This window comes from Dermacentor variabilis, chromosome 4 (assembly GCF_050947875.1).
Source record: "Dermacentor variabilis isolate Ectoservices chromosome 4, ASM5094787v1, whole genome shotgun sequence".
Taxonomy (NCBI): Eukaryota; Metazoa; Arthropoda; class Arachnida; order Ixodida; family Ixodidae; genus Dermacentor; species Dermacentor variabilis.
In genome coordinates, this window is record NC_134571.1 from 203,985,708 (window position 1) to 204,006,269 (window position 20,562).

The 20,562-nt window shown below is 43.7% G+C and overlaps 1 protein-coding gene across 2 annotated transcripts in view; it reads right to left on the bottom strand.

Annotated features, from left to right (window-relative positions):
* Positions 1-20,562, bottom strand: part of LOC142580062 (transient receptor potential cation channel subfamily M member-like 2) — a 240,765-nt gene that overhangs the window by 55,894 nt on the left and 164,309 nt on the right. For both annotated transcript variants that reach the window (XM_075690827.1, XM_075690828.1), the window contains exons 11-18: positions 19,858-19,942; positions 19,022-19,103; positions 17,453-17,636; positions 16,515-16,658; positions 12,337-12,567; positions 6,699-6,873; positions 2,041-2,109; positions 1,074-1,182 (exon numbers count right to left, since the gene is read on the bottom strand). In XM_075690827.1, the coding sequence (XP_075546942.1) occupies positions 1,074-1,182; positions 2,041-2,109; positions 6,699-6,873; positions 12,337-12,567; positions 16,515-16,658; positions 17,453-17,636; positions 19,022-19,103; positions 19,858-19,942 (1,079 nt within the window). The remainder of the gene's footprint in view (positions 1-1,073; positions 1,183-2,040; positions 2,110-6,698; positions 6,874-12,336; positions 12,568-16,514; positions 16,659-17,452; positions 17,637-19,021; positions 19,104-19,857; positions 19,943-20,562) is intronic.

A 20,562-nucleotide genomic window follows, 5' to 3' on the forward strand; every position in this document is an offset into this window, starting at 1 on the left:
GCAACAAGGCGTAATTTCTGCCAACTGATGTGAAACCTTGAGCAAGCCGTCGTCAGTAGTACCTTCGGTGTTTCGCTGCAATGCAATCGTTGCCTCGAGGGCAGCGACTTTAGCGTTAAGTAACTTGATCTGATTTTTAGCCGTTTCTTGCTCGTCACTTACTTTTTTCAGATGAGCTAACATTGTGGCATTATCAGCTACTAGTTTGTCAATGCTTTTAAGGCCGAATCACAGGCATCAGCTTCCGCTTTACTCATGGGGCCCGGGTTCGATTCAACATCGCCCGACAGCATAAGCAATATGTTTAGGACGTCAGAACACAGGTTGTCCGGAATACACAACAATCGCCTCAATTCATCGTAAAACTCTGGTTGGCACGACACCGCAATAAGACAGGAATGACTGCACTTGGTACAGGAGGCACCCCTCATATAACTAACCTGTAACAGCAGTGGACGTAAGTCACCCATCCCAGATGCGGTGCCGTACCCAAAGCAGGCGGATGAAGGCTGGCGATTATATGCACACCCTTCTTGGCAAGTTGTGTACTATTCCACTTCCATTTCTTTCAACATTATCATGAACTTAGAGACAGGTACAAATTTAACCCACCTCTACAATTGTTAGAGAGTAAAGCAAGTAAAAGAACTTCATATTTTGTGTGATTTGCTTGACTTCACATCTGTTGGGTATATGCAGTGGTTACATGTCTAAATATCAAACAAACTAGTTCCCTTAATTCTTGACTGATAATTTTGGGCATTTTTGAAAGTGTATAGCTACAGCAGAATCTCAGTGAAAACAGTATGTCGCCAGTCATTTGGTTCAAATCTGCCATGGCAGCAACGTTCACATTGCACTATGAGAACTCAAGCTAGGAACACACAAAGCTGAGCAAATAATAGTCCACCACTTGGGTCTACATTGGCCGTACATTGGACAAAATGGATCCCGCATAAAACAGGCATTGGCTCCAGTCTTAGTGCTACTCCAGGAACAACGTATGCAAGAAATACAAGAAGCACTGGGGTTCGTGCTCACCAGTCACTAGCTACCCAGAGAAATAATCTCACCTGAAGAGAGCGTAGAGAAGTGTCAGCAAGACCAACTTGAGAAGAACGAGGAACTGTATAACAAAGATGTAAGGCCACACCCCCGGGTTGCTGCAGGTGTAGTCAGTGTCTGCAACAATATTTTGGAGCTCTCACATGTTGCTTGAACATTAATGTAGAATATTTCCTTGAACTGTTTTCTTTCGAAAGCATTCATCAGGCAATTGCCACACAATTTCTGATGTGTATAGTACAACTAAACATGCACTGCAAGAAAGTTAAAGAAACCTAGACAGCATTGATCCATACTTCCTTAACTCATCTGCTGCGAACCACTGTAGCATAAACATGAATGCTACTGTGTGAGCAAAGACCCTCATCCTTACTTGGAAACCACTCATCTCCAAAACTGTAAAAAAAACTAAGTCCTCGGAATGAACTTCCTACTTGATTACCAGTGAATAACAATCACTTCTCTTTTTTGAAAAATTCTGCAAATGCACTATCTCCTGATTAGCACTTTCAAAAAAGAGAAAAAAAGAACCATCCACTCCAGGTGCTTCCTGGCTAGTTCAGGACGAGCTTGCCAAAACATCTTACCCACGGTAAATTTTTTTCTGCCCACCCTTCTCTGTCTCCAAGTGGCTTTACTTTGTTGCCACGAGCTTCGGCATGTCTTCTCTGTACTCCATATCACCCTATCATTAATCTTGTTAATCATGGTAGCCTGTGCACATTGAAAGCATTGCAAAGGCCGAAATGATTATGCAATCGTGATGGTGTGTCATCTCTCTGTCATCACTCTGTCATCACTCTGTCATCACTGGCCACTCATTTATTCTGCTGTCTGTTGGTGCATCATTTTTCTTCTTGCTTCCCCAGAACCCCAGTTAGTGCCACTGTGGATAGAGAAAGGAAATCAAGGGCAGTGTTTCTCTTCTCTACATCTGCAGGCAGTGCACTTATCAACATGGCTGTATTTACTCACACTCGCTGATTCGGCACTCTTCTGCCGAGCGATTGGCAGAGGCTCTCAGCCGAGTGCAGCGTGGATCCCCTGGAAACAATAAACAAAAAATACCATCACTTTTCTCAAAAATGACTAAACTTTTGAAAAGTTGCACAGTATCCGAGTCAGACAGGTCGGTGTGCCTGCAGTGCTGTTGGTAACGAAAGTACCAAGATTGCTGTTGCTTCTTTTCCTTTATGTAACAACTCCGAAATTCTCCTTTTAGTGACGTCAAATCTAAAGAACATTTTGGATAATTATGCAAGAATGCACTTAATATGCAAAGGCGCAATGATATCATGGCAGCACCGAGAAATGTGTGGTTTGAATTGCTAATGTAGGTGCAGGATTCACATGTCACACCTTCATTAGCGATTTAAACTTAGTGACGACTACAAATGATGTCGTAGTTGATAGACGCAGTGTCCATAAAATCAGACCGTAGAATGGCATACCTTTATTGCATGGCAAAGTAACCAGACAGCAGCCTAGCTGCCGGTGAACAGAGGGGGAGCAGTTTGTTCAGATTAAGCATGGTGATTCAGACGCGCTGCCCATAAAGCCTGGCATACCCCAAGGAAGCGTGCTGGGACTGCTACTGTTTCTAATTTATGTGAATGATTTACCCATGTCATTTATGGCGGTGTATCCATCCCACTGTTCATGGATGATTGTGTGGTTTTGAACAGATCACTTCGCAATATGACCACAATGCGCTACAAAAAAGCTTCCAGCATATTGATGATTGGTGCACATGCTGGAATATGGAATTGAACACTGAAAAGAACTGTCCTGTTGCGTATAACAAGGAACAATAAAACAACTTGGCACACACACTTATTCACTCAAAAACTGCGACATACTAGATCTCGAGGTGGATCATTACAAGGACCTTGGTGTCACATTAAACAACAAACTTTCCTGGTCTAAACACATAGCCACTATTTGTTCATCGGCACTAAAAAGGATATGGTTTCTTCGGAGAAAACTTTAAAATGCACCAGCTTGTGTTAAATTTCTCACATACAGCACTTGTGCTTGGGAAAAGCTTGAATGCGCCGCATTTGTGTGGGACCCACACAAATAAAGGCAACATTACACAACTCGACCATGTTCAGTGAAAAGCAGTGTGGTATATTTTCAATAATTACCGCAAACATGACTCGCTTACTTCATTAATGCATCGACACTGTGTTCCTTCACAGGAGTCTCGCAGAAAATTTAGCCACCTTGCGTTTTTGCATAACTGTCTTACCAGTAATAGTAAACTTGCCATTTTAGCCCATGTAAAGCCTCACAAAACTAGGAAAACTCGCCATACTCAGAATAGAGCACTGATGACAACCTTTGCCACGACAAATACATTTAAGTACAGTTTCTTTCTTAAAACTGTGTCTGAGTGGAATGAAATACCTGCAAGTATCTTTGATGCTAATTATATTGTGCACAAACTGGAGTGTCATGTTAGCAGCTGGTAAATATACTGTCCAAGGGTATGTTATTTACTTCCTGCATTTCTTTTGAACGTTTCGTTGTCTTTTGTTCTTGTTGTTCTCTTTTATATGACTGAGGGTCCCTCCTGCTCAGACCACAGAAGTGGTTCACAGTATGCATAAAATGATATAAGTTCAGTGCAGACATGCTTCACTGAATTATTTCAGAATAAGTCTCGTGCTATACTTGTACTGCTGTTACTTTGGATCAGAAATTCAAAAATGAACAAGTTGCAGCGTCAGTGCTCAAAGAGCACACTAAACAGCTGCTTTCATGCAAAAGTCACCCTAAGCCACTTTCAGCATGACAGCAAACTAGGAATGGTGCAGGATTTCCCTGTCTATTGCCTCAAAATGAACCAAGAAGCCCAGATCAAAATTTTAGTGAAATCCTGGCATTCTGTACACAGTCTAAAATCGTTTATGATTCCGTCTTATGAATGAAATTGTAAAACCAGTGAAGGTTGTTTCGTTCTTCAGAGCCTGGAAACCCCATAAGGACTCTGAACAAATTTTCCGTTGATCATGTTTTGTTGTCGTTGTTGGCAAATTAAGCTTGAACACCAGAGTAGAATGGCCTGAAACTTCGTGAGGTTTAGGTATTTTATCGCTTGCAATACAGTCGAATTCCGTTAATTCGACCTTGATGGGACTTCAAAATTTGTCTAGTTAAACAAGAGGCAGGAAAAACACCAAAACACACTGCTGATTCATTTGGCAGTATTTGCCCTCACTTAAACATGTCCCAGAACAAAGCACACCTCAACTTTTTATGAGTTTGATGTACAAAACCAACAAAAATTTACATTAGAACTCCTACGTAAACAAAGTAGAAATCGAACATGCACCAAACCTTTTAACAAGAAAAACGTAGCACGCCTCTGATTCTTGTAATAAATAAAAGACAAAACCAGTGAAATTTACCTTCACAGAAAGGAAATTTATTTACCTAATGTCCCTTGTCATCACTTTCGAACAGCACTTTATCACTGTCTATAAAGAACCACAACATTTCCTCCATATGGTCCCTACCATGTTTGTGATATTCGAAGTTTATCAAAAGACTCTGCAACAATCACAAGCGAGATGATGACCCACACCTAGGCAAACCACTTCGCTAGTTCGTCCTGCAATGCATACAATTCTCCAGAATGCCATGAACATATGGCGTGCAGTTTGTTGCCACTAGTTTAGCATGTAAAATAAGTTATCATTTGAATACACTTTCGTAATCAGACCAAGAGCAGCGCTTCATCGCCGTCATGCTACGCGAGAACTTGTTCTGTTGGTGTCACCATCCATGATGGCCATCTACTGATGGCAATGGTGATAGCACTGGCTAGGCTATCTCTGACAATAGGCTGCAAAAAGGTTTTGGTCTTGTGCCGGATTTCCTTGCCCAAACAATTTTCCGGTGAATTTTCTTGGAAAAAGAAAAGCCACACGATAGAATAGGGTGAACACTGCAATATTTCATTGTGAGCTACTGCTACAGCTTTAATACCTTCCTGCAGCAGGCTGGAAATATGCATTTTCGAAGGGAGAGGACATGTTGTTGATGCATTGCTGTACCCTAACCATACTGCCAAGACCAAACCGCCACTATCTAAGTCACCACTGCGGTTACCGTTGTCATCACGCACAGGTGTGATGAGCAACCAAGTTCGAATTATCTGGTGAAGGCTAATTTCAGGATTGAAATAACAAAAGTTTGGTCCCACAGAAATGTATAGGTGCTGGCTGGGATGTTTGGTCGTGATTGAATTAAATGAAAAAAATTGAATTAACCAGAGTTGAATTATTGGAAGTCTACTGCATTCATGCTTATTTAATCTCAATGCACTGATCATGAATAAGCATGCACTGTCTTTTTTTTTTTGCATTACTTCATCAACATTACTTTAACAGTGTATCCTGGATTACAAAAAAAAAAAAATTACTTTTGGCAAACTTGACTTTCATTTTAAAAGGCTTCATTTTTGAGCTGACATGGAGTTAAGTGCCCAGCAGCCATGATTAGATGCTTTGGCTGTGACCTGATCCCCACCTCCGTCACTGCTGGACTGTCATACAAACAATAAACGGACACAACTGTGATCCCAGCGATAATAAAGTGCACAGGCACACACGTGTCAGATCATCTCAGAAACCGAGCCATGCCCAAAGTAATTGTACTCTCGGATGGACACTCCTTCTCGTGCACTCCAGCACAATAGTCTTAAATTTTTGAGGCTCATTTGCAAAACGGACACCACCACTGAGGCCCGGTGGAGCACCTTTACTTCAACACTGGAACTGTTCTGATAGATCTCTTTTTTCTCCAACATATTGCATTTCTGTTCATAATATGTAATTAACACGAGGCAAACTAATCTTACTGTTCATTCCTTAAGCAGTTATGTACATGCTTGTTACTATACTATGTGCTTTGGCTGATTTGTATTGATCTTGAGAAATGTGCCAATCTTTTCATACTTCACTACTTATATTCCTTAGCATTCACATTTCTCTAGTATTTCATAAGTGATTATCTTTTGTCTTTCTTGTTACCCAAGGTTTGTATGTTTTCCTAAATGTTTATAACTGCTTTTAGCTACCACCATTGCGTTGCTATAGTGGCCTGTAGGGGTATAGGAACTCTTTCAAGCCTCTGCTGCCTGCATTTCTCATGTATGAAATTCAGAAATTACACTGAAGTGAATTGAACTGAATTGAACTGAACTGAACCGCATTCATGTGATGGAAAATGAACCGAAATTCTCAAGAATCTCATAAAAGCTGAGCAATTCTGGCATTGCATTATGTGGAGAATACCTTGGAGAGTTTCTCTCAAAGTGAGCAACCCATGTAGATCTATTTTATAACATTCTGCTTCTAATCACAAAGAAACATGTGCACAAGAATCTCGATACCATAATCATCATCAGCAGCAGCCTATTTATGTCCACTGCAGGACGAAGGCCTCTCCCTGCGATCTCCAATTACCCTTGTCCTGCGCCAACCGATTCCAACTAGCGCCTGCGAATTTCCTAATTTCATCAGCCCACCTAGTTTTCTGCCGTCCACAACTGCTGCTTCCATTATATTATCATAGCACACATTTTACTCTGTGTCCAATGCCATCAGCTACAAATGTCCGCTTACCTTCGAGGTCAGAGATTGGTGTGAGAAATAGGGAGAACCATGCGCGGTGAAAGGTTCTCCTGAGCAGCTCCAGGTTGAACGGGTAGTCCGGGTAGAGCAGAGCATGCGCTACAATGCCGCCACTGATGATCACCAGCAGCGCCATGCGCATGAAGTTCACAAAGTCCTCAGCCACCTGCACAAAAACCGGCCATGACAGGGTTACGAGCACCACTAAGAGAGCTCACAAAATGTGCACGAGCAAATGTTTAGCCTATTCGGTGCTTATAACATCGACAGCAAAACATGAAGTGTCATTCATATTGCTTGACCCGACTGGTTGATTGGTTGATTTATCTAAATGTCCCGAAGTAGCCCAAGGTCTACAAGGGACATTCTAATGGGAGGCTCTGGATAAATTTAGACCACCTGGAGTTCTTGGTATACAGGAGTGATTTTGCATTCTGCTGCACTTCATTTTCGTGGAACATACAGAAGCGTGCTACATCTGTTGTGAAAAAAAAATATTATGAACATCCTGTGTGCACTGTACAGCTCCTACCAACTTCTTTGATGTGGCCTGAAGATATTCACCTCTGGAAGTACTATCGCGCTCGAATATGAGCAGCAACACACGAGTTGTGGCCACAGCTATGCTCTCGAGAAAAAGTGGAGAGGGTTTTGCCACTCCAGAAATGCGCATAACCCCGTGCTTTACACTGTCTGCTTTCCTCACATAGCGATAATACAGTGAACCACAGAGCAGTCCGTAAGTCCTTAGCCCTTAAAGCAGTGTGCTTCGTCATGGCGCACGCTGCCCTAGCTTCATAACTATTATTGTTCCTCTTTTTTTTTTAATCCGCGGTTGAGTGATAGCTGCTTGGTGGGCCAGTGTATTAACGCTCCGTGAAGAAAGCAGACGACAGAAAACAGGGGGATGTGCATTGCTCAAACGGCAACACTTTCTCCCCTTTTTCTCGAGAGCATCGCTGCAGCCATGGCTCGCGTGTTGCAGCTCGTATTGAGCGCAGTAGTACGTTGAACATGTAAAATAAGTGGTTACTTCAGATTTCGGTGAATCTCCTGTCACGCATGTGAGAGTTCAATTCGAATGAAAAGAGAAATAATTTTTAAATAAGCAAATAACACGACATCAGTAAAGAAACTCAACAGGGCAGCCCAGAGCTGCTTTTTTTTCTTGATGTCAGTGGTGTTATCGGACGAGACACTGATCGACAATGGGCGGATAGACAGGCAGTTGGATGAGTGGATGGATGGATGATTATGAGCATGGTCTTTGAAAACCAGTGGAGGCAGATGCCATCAAGCTCGTAACCTTTGCATCTCTTCTGCATTTACTATAGGCCAAGGTCAATGTTAAAGAATTACCTATACTAAAAGAAATTAATTGTGATAAAAAAAGATAGCTAGCAGTATCATCTTAGTACATTCAACTACAATGAATTGCAAACCCTCTTGCACAGCACAGCTATTTATGGCGGAATAACTAAAACAAAGAGATTGCATCAAGAAGTTTGTGTTGCTGCTAATACCTTTACCCCAGCAGATAAGCCAAGTTCAGTAGCTCATTGAAGCAATAAGCTCGTAGTATGCACTGTTCAAAGACAGCTTCACAAGGGTTACTGTACAAGAGCCCCCTTGCTGCTCCCCTCCTGGCATCATGAGTGGTGAGCTCTGTTGGGCCAGTATAAATCATTTGCTCATGCGCATGCATAAGAAGTGTGCGCACCAACCTTTAAAATCAATTTTCGGGAAAACTGCACAACTCTCAGTCGCGTAGTTTGGTGCACGCGTAGGCAGCATCAATGTTGGTGGTGGTACTAGTTGGTGGCGGTGATGACAAGAACTCACTTGTAGTCAAAAGAGATACAGTTGGTTTTGCATGTTGAATTAGAATGCGCTACTAAGCGACAAGAACATACAGAGATGACACACTTGCAACACCTGCAGTCCCCTGTGACAGAAGAAACACAATACCGTAACATTCTGAGCAAGCACCCCTACCCGTGCAAGTGCCCCCCCCCCCCCCCTCCTTCACCTTTTTCACCGCTTCGTGCATTTTCATTGGACCGCTTGGCTGCAGATCTTCTTGTCATTCTTTTACGAAATTGCATATTAAGTTACATAACATTACGCAGTTCAGTGAGAAAGAAATTTACTGTTAAGCTGCACTTCTGCCGAGGCCCGATAGTTCACCATAGCCAGGTATCTGCATAGCCATAGCCTTTGTCAGTCGGCATTTCGGTCAAATGTGCGAAGTGTCACATGTCACATAAGAAATTGTGTGAATGAAGCGAGAGACACATGACGCGATTTTGCATGCAATCTGTCGTACGACATGCCGAAGTCCGACTTGCCCTGTACAACGATTCAGGACACACATATGAATGAGCAAACAGTGCATAGCTCCGCCCAGAACCAGCACCCCCTGCATGGACACTCGGAATGACTTCATAAATAAAGTGAAAACAAACATGTTTGCACAGCTCTCTCATTTTAAACAAAAGATGCCAATATCAACACGACTATGTGAGCAGCAGAGACGCGTTTCCGCAAGGCCACATCCACAGTGTCGGCTCCACTGACATCCACTGATGACTAGGAGCCAGCAGGCCTAGTTTGCAGGGCCATCAAATCGGAGACCAGTGGGGCTTGCGACACAACTGCAGCAGATGACAATAAAGCGGCTATGCTGGTCAGCACAACGTGTAGACAATTATGTCATGCTTAAATTGCAATACACTTTATTTCATCGACACCAACAGAAGTGAACGAGCAAGCCAAGCGAGACTGCGATCGCTGGGAGACAGCATAGGCCTAGCTCGCTGGCCACCGAATCCGAGGTGGACACCCTTTGAATTTCGGTCCATGACCGTGCAAGGGTTCATTCTTATTCCACTTCATTGTCATTGTCTACCAGTCACATTTTTTTATTGTAGTCTAACACACACTCCGGTCCACCCTTTCGGTCCCTTTCGGCAAGCTCCACTCTGTGCATTGTCCACAGCATGTGCACATCTCTTCTGTCACGTCACTTCAGGGCCAGCATGGTGTCCGTGTGAAAGCTATCAATTTCACCTTGTTGAAGTTTCTTTGCACACTTTGGAAGACCCTTCCTATTCATTCGCACCATACCAGAAGCACTTGTCTGCCTGCTGTGGAGAAACTTGAACAGTGCTGGGCTGGTATACCAATTATCAATGAACGGGGAATGTCCCCTCCCGAGAAAGTCTCCAGGCAGCTCCATCACAACAGACCGGGTAAATCCCAGTTCTTTAGATATGGTCACAGGTGTAGTAGCTCTCGTGAACATGATAAACCGCAAGATGTAGCCTGTGTTGATATTGCAAAGCGCAAACAGCTTTACGCCAAACCGATGCCTCTTAAAAGGAATATACTGTTGAAAAGCAAGGCGTCCTATCCAAGGCCTCAGACTCGTCTATGCACAACTCTTGAAAAGGAGCAAAAAGTGCGGCAAATCTTTCTTGTATTGTTTCTATCACCGATCTGATTGCCCTTCGGCAGTCTTTTCCATTTGTGAACGAACTGAAGTGCAGCACTCGCATCAATAGGCAAAAGTGGTTGGCGGGAAAGACTGACTGGGAAAACCGAGTCTAAACACCCCATGTTTAGACCAGTATTCCCTGAGAGTATTTTTTGGCACAAGCCCCATCAATAGCACAACCGCTAGAAAGCAGTAAAGTTCTGTGGCGTCCATCTCCTGCCGCGACGTAAGTCGTGACTTTCTGGCAGACTACGCTCGTGAACCTTCTGTTTTGCATGCTTGTCTGTATCAGTCACGATCTGCGAGACTAGACCTTCGTCAAAAAATAGCTTCAAGTAGTCGACTTCTCTTGTGCCTGGGTGCAATGTAGAGCTGGATGCCTGTCCAGAATGTGTGGCGTCATATGTAAACAAGGAAGGAGAAAAGTCACCTTTGACTCAATCAGCATCATCACGCCGTGCACGCCTTTGAGATGTTTCTCCTTCGTCAGATTCTAAGTCCAAGCTGGTAAGTAACTCCTTGTCTGACGGGCTCACATCCAATGAATCTGATTCCGACCCAGCACTTGGGCAGTAGTCCACATCGGAGGAATCACCGCTTGACTTGCTGCAAAGGAGCCGGCATACACGTCCATAGCATAATCGAACTGTGTAGGTGAACGCACTCAAGAAAACTGTGTGGTTGTGCGCCCATCAGAAAAGCAAAACGTGTGACAAACTTCCACTAATCCTTCATCTTATCATCAAACAGAGGCAATTACTCTTTGTGAGGCTCCAAAAAAAGGAAATGCATGCAGGGCAGCATCCTGTGAGCAATAAACGAGCGAGTAACAGGCAGTCACCCTTTGAGCGATTAGTAACAAGATAGCTATCAGTTTTGCGAGTGCAAGAAGCTGAAACCATCCGTGGAACAAAACCGAAACTAACCACCGCACGCCCGCGTGCGTGCCAATGCGTGAGTGGTAGTAGACGCGCCGGAGCAAACAAACCATGCAACAAAAACCAAGAGGGAGAGAGAGAGAAGCACGAGAAAAAAATTCCCTGTATTCCCACATAGTGGCAGCACGTATTACCACATAGTGGCAGCACATGCCAGGCAAGAAAATGTTAGAAATCGGCACGCTTTTTAAACGTACAGACGGCACCGTAAATATACGGCACCAACCATTTTGGAGTTGTTCGCGGCACCGTCATTGACCCTGAAAGAGATAGGCCTAAGTGTACGGTCATCATCAGCAGCAGCAGCCTATTTTATGACCGCTGCAGGACGAAGGCCTCTCCCTGCAATCTCCAATTAGTCCTGTCCTGCGCCATCCAATACATACCAAGTAGCACGTGCCTACGAATTTCCTCCTTTCATCACCCCACGTATCTAGTCTTCTACCGTCCTCGACTGCATTTCTCTTCTCTTGGCACCCATCCTGTAACCCTAATGCTCCACCGGTTATCTAACCGGTGCATTACATGGCCTGCCCAGCTCCATTTCTTTCTCTTAATGTCAATTAGAATATTGGTTATCCCCGTTTGCTCTCTGATCCACACCGTTCTCTTCCTGTCTCTTAACGTTATGCCTAACATTCTTCGTTCCACCTCTCCTTGCGTGGTCCTTAACTTATTTTCTAGCTTCTTGGTCAATCTAGAAGTTTCTGCCCCGTATGTTAGCACTGGTAGAATGCATTGATTGTACACCTTTCTTTTCAATGATAGTGGTAAGCTTCCAGCCAGGATCTGACAATGTCTGTCATATGCACTCCAACCCATTTTTATTCTTCTGTGAATTTCCTTCTCATGATCAGAGTCCCCTGTGAGTAATTGACCAAGGTAAACGTACTCCTTCACAGACTCTAGAGGCTGACTGGCAATCCTGAACTCTAGTTCCCTTGCCAATATATTCATCATTATCTTTGTCTTCTGCATATTAATCTTCAACCCCGCTCTTACACGCTCTCTGTTAACCATTGCGCTGTACACTTGAGTCCCCAACTTGCCCAATCAGTGACCCTGCTTGATTGCCCAAGGCTTTACTGCTTTGCAGAGTAAAATATTCTCACACACACATCCTTTCTGGACACAGGCAATGTGAAAGGTTTGCATGGTATAACAAAAAAAGTAAGGAATTAAGGTATACACGCACCATGAGGCGCACTTTGTAGAGCAGCGGGCCTAGGGTGGGTGATATGGGCAGGTATATGACAATCTGCCTGTAGTAGAACCCAAGCAGTGCGGCACACAGCACCACCTTGATGCTGTACGGGCTGAAGATGGGAGTCGGGCCAAGCACCCTGGCCACAACGTACAGAGCCACGAAGGCCGCAATGAGCAGCACCTCCATACAGCGGAGGAACATGGGCACGTCTTGGTACCTCTGCGCAGAGTGGGGAAGGAAATTCGGAGGAGTCAAGAGATTTTACTTGACAAGTTTTCATCCTCAAAGCAAAGCTTTCTTTCCCTCTTCCCCCAACTTTACATCTACTGGCTGCCATCTTGCACGATGGGCCTGTCCGACATACAGCGCAAACTAAGGCGGCCTGGGCCAACCAAGGGCATTTGACGCCAAGAGTAGGCACGAGCTCAAGCCCAAACAAAATGCAGCTGAAGCATGTAGCAAGTGCAGATGGAGAGATAGGCTTCAACGAAGCGACGAGCCAAGCAGGAACATGTTCAATACATGCAAAGCTTGGTTTAGAATGTGAGCGCACGTTAGCTTGGCTCATAAACACACACAGTGGCAATACGCATAATGTTACAAAGAATGGTTTGGAACGTATGTGGACTGCTGCTCGTAAAAATGGTGCCGGGCAGGATCGATATGCAGTGATGAGACAGCAGTGCAGTGAGACTGTATTATGTGCAAAGAAGCACTTTGAGAAACACTTCACACAAGAGAAGTTCGGTTGACTAAGTGGTGTGTGCGATATATAGACTAAACTTTGGAGATGTCTGCAGTGTTGGAGCACCATAAGCTTACGTTGAGTGAGGTGCTTCTTGCTGCAAACATGTCCAACTTCATTCTGTCATCTGTACTTCCAAACAGTTGCTAAACTAGAACAGTATTGCTAGCAAACACCAAAGAAAGCTACTTACAAACAGCTTTCACAGCACCCAGGATCAGTGCCTTTGTTTCTTACCACAGAAGCAGTTTATGGTTAAGCCTTCTGCAGATTTCCGGTATAGAAATGCCATAGAAATATATGTCATGATCAGAAATGGCAGCACCAAACCTGCCTGCTTAAGGCCATACGGGTAGCCAAACGTGACCCATTTGCAGCGGTCACGAGAACTGAATTTTGTTCTATAATTGTGCCACCCTTCATCTCAATTCAGCAGCATAGTTCAAATGTTATCTTGACAGTCTTCCTAAGACTGGTTGTCAATAGTGGGACATGAAGGCATAGCTTGTGGTAATGAACAAGCAGTTTTCCATGTTGCAGGCGTGGGTTGGCATGCCTTCAAGCAGCATATACTCTTTTTTGTTTGTGGTTGCTCATGGCTTGGAACTATTGAAAAACTCACTGATGTACACAAATGCATGGGCACATCAAAATGCATAATTTATAGTAGATGCAATGGCAAGGAACAAACGAGTACACAGAGACACGTGTCCCTTGTTCCGTGTGCCTTCAACATGGATAGAATGCATCACTGCAAGCACCACATCCATTTATGGTGTACATTCTGTGTTTTTACATCCTCATTTATTTCAAGCCATTGCATCTGTTATAGAAATGTGCTGACTAGCCCAAACCTCAGTACTATTGCAAAACATGTAAAGGCAAAGACATGGAATGCATAAACAATTCTGACTCTTTAGTCTTTCGTTTCCTCCAGGGAGCTCGCATCTTGAGGCAATTTAAATGCTAACTTACATTTACAAACACAAAAACACATATCAGAATGCTTCTATAAATTTTTCTCAACTCCTAAATGCACCCTAGGTGATTGGCTCTAATCACATGGGAACTAGACGAACCTAAAGAGTTTCAGTTTTGACATATGATTTACAAGCCACACAGCGGCACCTGGTTTAGAAGCATTTCACGATGACCCAACAAAAATCCATAGGGAGACCATGCTCTATCAATGGCAAGAAACTTTACTGACCGATTTAAGACATAGCACTGCCAGAGGAAGCATTAGGTGCAGGGCCTTCGAACGGAGCAGGAAACACCGCGACCACGGCACACGGATAGGCTGAAGCTATAGCCAGCCACGTGCACAGACCTCTTTGAGATTACATTCATTGCTTCTATAGTGCTCACCAGCCTCCACTTCTGCGGTTGCCTAATTTGGTTCTGAAATCAAATAGCACTCAATTTTTTAAGAAATGCACCAATTGCCTTGAAGATTAGAGGCGAGTGAAGAAGCCTCTTACAAGGGCCTTGGCAGTTTATGTCCTCATGCATAATCACAATAGAGACAGTGGCCCAGTCCACCTTAGTTATGGAAGAATTCATTGAGCCTAACCCACAGAAGGCAAACCTTTTGCTCTTAGCTACAGCGTGCTTGAAACGAACCTTTTACTATGGCTGGCTGGATTTCTCAAGGCATTCTACATTGCTTTAACGATGTGCTCATAAACTTTGTACATTTTGCAACAACTTGTTGCCAGAGTGTTCGGCACATTGCTTAATCAGGCTCATTGGCATAGAAAATTAAGATACTTTTTCTATAAATATATAATTCTGTTCGAATTTACTCTCCTCACAAATACTTGTGTTCCTCCTGGTATTTCCTGCATCATTTCCAGGATACGGACATGAGGAAGTCTTTTTCAGTCTTTTCTCTAGTTCTGCGAAACCCAGCTTGGCAGCCATTCTCAATGTTGGAAGAGCTACACACTTTTGACATGCATGTCCTCCTGTGAAGGGTGTGATAAAAACAAAGGTGTTGATGCAACACAGTCCACAGGGAATATTCGAAATGAATACTGCTGTGGCAACGCTAGCCACATCCATCATCATCCCTTCTACAGCATAGCTGAGAAGTGCCTGTAGGCCGAGGGGTTTGATCGCCATCGTTGGGCCATTCAGCCTTCTAAACAGCCACCTTCCTCGTTCACCTGAGCAACTGCACTGCCATGAATTAATGAAGGCATAAGGTTACTTTTTTGCACCCTCAGACATCCATTCGAACAGCATTCTTGCAAGGCATACTATGTTGAAACAAAAACCTACATCGAGCCTCCTTTCTAAGCAACATGCATTTCAGACCTGTGCTAAATTTCCTGAAAAATTGCTCATTCACTTTTGAATTTGCACGCCAAGCTCCTAGAACAGTTTTGCTTGGTAATACAATGCCTCGGATTTGTTTCATTGACAAGAAAATGGTTCACATGCATCCTGAAATAAAATACAGTTAAACCTCAATAAAACGATGGAAACGCATGGCACCTAGAAGGGGTGCAACAAACTGCAGTGGCAGCAACATGAACGGATGTGCCGGTGTTAGTCAATGTGCAGTCGTCAGCAGCAGATCACATTTCTCCGCTTAAGTTGACATGTGCTCGCGCACGCTAGCGGTTTTTCGAAGCTGCGACTTCAGCACACATAGCTCTGCTTTGCGTCGGCTGCAACCACATTCATGACAGATGCCTTGGTGCCGCCCCGTGCGGAGGTGCCACCATCTTAGCACACTTCCCATAACAAAGTCGGTAAAGTCGGCAATTTTCTTCATTATATTGAACTTTCGTTATATCAAACTCGTTACATTGAACTTCAACCTTTCATGTAAATAAGTACAGTAGCCGATGATTTTATTTTCACGGAAGGGGCCGCAAAATTTTCTGAATCGTTGGACAATCAAAAAGAGCAAACTTTAATGAGAAAAAATAAATTCATCTTGTTTAATTTGAGACTGATCGGCGTCTAAATATAACGTTTCCTGCAGTGTCGATTAATATGTTCACATAGGAAGTACAAAGCGAAGCCAACAATGCTTCCGCGTCCACTCCGCCCCCACGATTGATAGTGTCGTCCGCAGTGATGACGCTGTCACGAAACGCACCGGCAGAGGAGAGCGAATGCTTTGTCTGGCTGCTGCTTCAACATGCCTTCGAAACTCGAGATTTCGCAAATTGAAGTACATACTAAATGTGCAGGAGGATAGTGCTCACTCTTGGCACAAATGGCAGATAATCTCTAAACAAGGGCGTGCAAGTTGAGTGTGCGCTCAGCCAGCTACCCCACGCTGACAGCCATGCGCAGCCTCGGCTGCAATAGAAAAGGAAACGCGCACCAAGCTGCCCTCCCACACTTGCAGCACAAAACCAATTGTGCACAGTCACATCAGCGGCGAGAAAGCATGCATCTGTACCTTGTGCAGCACATATGTCCTCCTGGCCGACTCGAGCGCGATGAGGGCGGTCCATGCACACACAGCCATGTCCACATACCGATTGCCACACGAAGGCAATAGCACGGCCACGCTGAACAGTGCCAGGTACACAATGTAGAAGATCTGTGTGGCATCAGAGAGGCCAGAAAGCATGTTGGCTGCTAGGCTGGGCAGGTCATCTATGGGGAACTTGTCAAATTTGTCGTAGAAAGCCATCATACATTATGACTAAAGAAGCATTGAGCCCTTGGGCTAGCCACTGATGCACTGGCAGAAAGTACGGCTTGGAAAAGTGAAACACTAAAGGATAGAGACAGGACACATGTATATCCTTATCTTTCTCTCATTTTGTCAAAAACGCGTTGGTAGTTAATTGCTGGATTCTACAGCCCCGTAGAAAGATCCTGCCAGACTTTTTATATTGATAGCCAGTGTAAGGCACTTGAAGTTTCCTCAATCAGGCAGCTCAAAAATAAAAAGTTAGCGAAGGATTGCATCTTGAAAGAGGCTAACTTATCTGAACCTCCAGCGCCAAACGCTTTTGCTCTTGAATATTAACTACAAGTATTTTGTTGCAAGCACACTGCTTAAAACAACATGATAAGCACAGATTTTGTGAAGGTTTTGCAGCTTCAGTGCATGCTGAAATTTTAACAATGATGTATGAACGTTGTGGCACACACACAGCACAAAGAAACAACGATGAGACACAGTGCGATGTCTGCAAAGCTCTGTATGTGGCACTGCTTCAAGAACGCACGCAACAAACTAGCCCAACCTGCCCTTAATCAATAGCAGTCAAATTATCTCATTTAACAATGCCTAAAATATTCCCAATTGCTCAATTCCCACAGACACAGTGCCTGTTCATCTCAAACTGCGACATTTGAACGGTGACAAGCATTGTGCACGCTCACCTGAAATGTCCAGAACTTAGTGATGGGCGCACTCCACATCTGATAGACCATGTTCCAGAGCGGCGGAGGCGACGGCACAAACAGCTCCCGCTCACGCAGTAGCGTCGTAACCACCTCGGGCTGGAAGGACACCTTTGTTTCCGACGTCAGCCCCGGCAGTGAATCTTGCTGTTGCTGCGGCGGCCTGCATGAAAAACGGTTGGCTCTGAGCAAGACGCAAAAATAGCTTGAGTACATCACCATTGGCCACACAATAACATGAATGGGCTGTGGTGAATGACAAAAACAAATTGTGGGTCCGTGCGTCCTATGGCACCACCAGCACTTAACAAACAGCACAGCACCTGTATAGAGAAGTTTGGCCACAGCACGTTAAGCCGACAACAGTATGGAGCACAATGGTATAGAAGATAATATGATGGCTGTAATCTGGCTTCATAGTTACAGCATAAATGGTATGGTTGACATGCTATAGATGCTTTGCTGCAAGCAGTTGCACAACTGCTCTTCATTTGTGCTAAGGGTTCCTAGGTTACACTACCCTACCCCCTTGCACGCAAATCAAGCGAGTGATCGCTGGTGCCTTAACAAGAAAATGAGGGTAATGACCGATAGAATTTTTGTAAAGAAATTGTTTATGAAGATAAATGTACGAAGGGCTGCTGGTAATGCACTTAAAGAGCCAGGCCGCCTAGTTCTACTTACTGCATTTATGTTATGTTAATAAAGGATGGGAGGATAGTAATGACGTCGTCTATTATAGATTAGCAATTAATTAATTTTGCGGGGTAGTAATTGTAATCAATTATAGCTTTGAATAAAGTAATTGTATTTGCTCAGTTACTTTTTTCCTCTAATGTGTACAAGTCTGATCTTTGCCAGCTTTGTTTTATAAAAGCTAGGAACAATGCACTCTCTGTATTATTGCACTATGTACTGTTGTTCCCTCCATATTTTCATTTTGGGTGTGCATGACTGTTCACTTGATAAAAATGCATTTCTCACTTCAAACATCATTGTCTTGCATTTTGTCTGTGCATTTAACATCTAAACGCTCTCCTTTGTTTTTTAAATTTTTATCTCTTAAATTATGGGGTTTTACGTGCGAAAACCACTTTCTGATTATGAGGCACGCCGTAGTGGAGGACTCCGGAAATTTTGGCCACCTGGGGTTCTTTAACGTGCACATAAATCTAAGTACATGGGTGTTTTCGCATTTCACGGGTGTTTTCTCTTCTTTTTTTTTTCCGAATATCATGATAGAAGGAGATGTTGGCACATCAACAGGACAAGGGCCCCTCCTTGGTTCTTAAATGGGTGGTAAAGTTACATGTATAGCTTATTGTATTTTTTTAGATGTGTTTGTACGAAAAGAGCAAAATAACAGATATATATGATGCACATCTTTGTTTCTTTGTATGTTATTAAGTACATTTTCTTTATGAGTGAAGTGTGGTTGCAAGTAAGCACTAGCATCATGCCGTCAATTGTCGTTTCTTCTGAGGTTAGAAGACTGCTAAATATTTCCTGAATGCCCATGGCTCTGAAAATACACAAACACAGGCTCACATGTCGATGGCTCGAGTACCGTCCTGCAAGAGGGCATCCTCATCCCCTTCCCGGTCATCTTTCTCTTCTTCGACATCGGGCTCTGCAGGGACCATACAGAAAAGAAAAAAGGCAGCAATGCTTCACATGTCACATTTTTTGTGCCATACACCTTTTGCTGCTGCTTTAGCTGATTTGCACAAATTTAGCACAGTGTTCTGTCAAAGCAAGCACATCCAACACTTCCCACCTCTTAGTAGTACTAACTTTCAAGATAAATCTAGTCATGGCCTTTGGGAGGACGCATGCTGTTTTTGCAGACTACCCTGGCTGCCTCGGAAATTGTGGCTGAAGCATTGCATCAAGATAACAACCAGATGTGGTTCACCTACTATCATTTGTATTTCAGAAAACCTTCTAGGCATTTGCAAAATATAAGTTCTTTCCCATAACCTGCCTCGTCATTACCTGCCTTGGGCTCATGATGGTAGATGCATCCAGTCCCCTGAGTGACCATAGGTGGATGTTTCACAACTTCCAGTGCAAAAAATAAAGTCACTGCTTAGTGGGGATAGCATCGCTGCCACACAAGAGGTTCTCTGCAGTGCGTTTCACTGCCACATACAGCTTCTGAGAAATGCAGTGACTGAAGCCAGCAATTCAAACACTTATTAAACTCGCAAAATGATGGAATCCAAACAAGGCAATGCAGTAACGAGCAGGCAGTATAAGCAAAGGCAGCATAATAATGCAAAATGCGTGTTTAATTTTCGCAGTTGTATTGTTCAAAAAAATAACCCGTTAGACCTAAATAACTGCACCTTACCAGAAAGGATGAGGACATGGCAAGGGCGTACCTTCCTTGTACTCCATTTCATGAGGATCTGACTTAAAGCGGACCCACACGTACATCGGGAAAACTAGAAAAGCACATAAGATGATCTGGAAAGAAGAAGAGAGAGAGATACGAATAAGGGTATCTTCACAGTATGTTATTCAGGGTGTCTATACTAAATTTTCGTTTGCAAGTGCCCCAATATTACCAGTTGCTCCTTGAGTATTCTCATGAAAATTCCCTCTCTGCTGAAGACAATGCCGGTTCAGATGCAAGGGGAAAGAAATAGTGGTTTAGTCTGAGTGACCCTGCCCACTTTTGGATGCCCCAACGAAAGCTTCACTAAATGTGCACTCCCAGCCATAGCCAGTTTTAACCCACTGGCACTGCAGAATTGGGATTCAGCATATCTTCAAATGAATAGGGCATATAGGCTACTTTTTCAGGTGTAAAATGCTAATGGTTATTGTCAGCTAGAAGAGCACAGATTCTCACGTCTATTTGTGCAAACTTTTCACGGCACATTACATTTCAAACCTGAAACTTTGTGCAGAGGCTGCTCTATATTTACACTATCTGAAACTAGGCTTTTTACACAGTCCCATTTTATACAGCCCCAGCTGGCCTTGAAGGCCAGCTGCAATGAAATCACAAAACAAACCACAAGGCCCACTAGTGTTCAGCACCTCAGCATCCAAGCACTGAAAGCTAGTAGGCTGACTTTTCA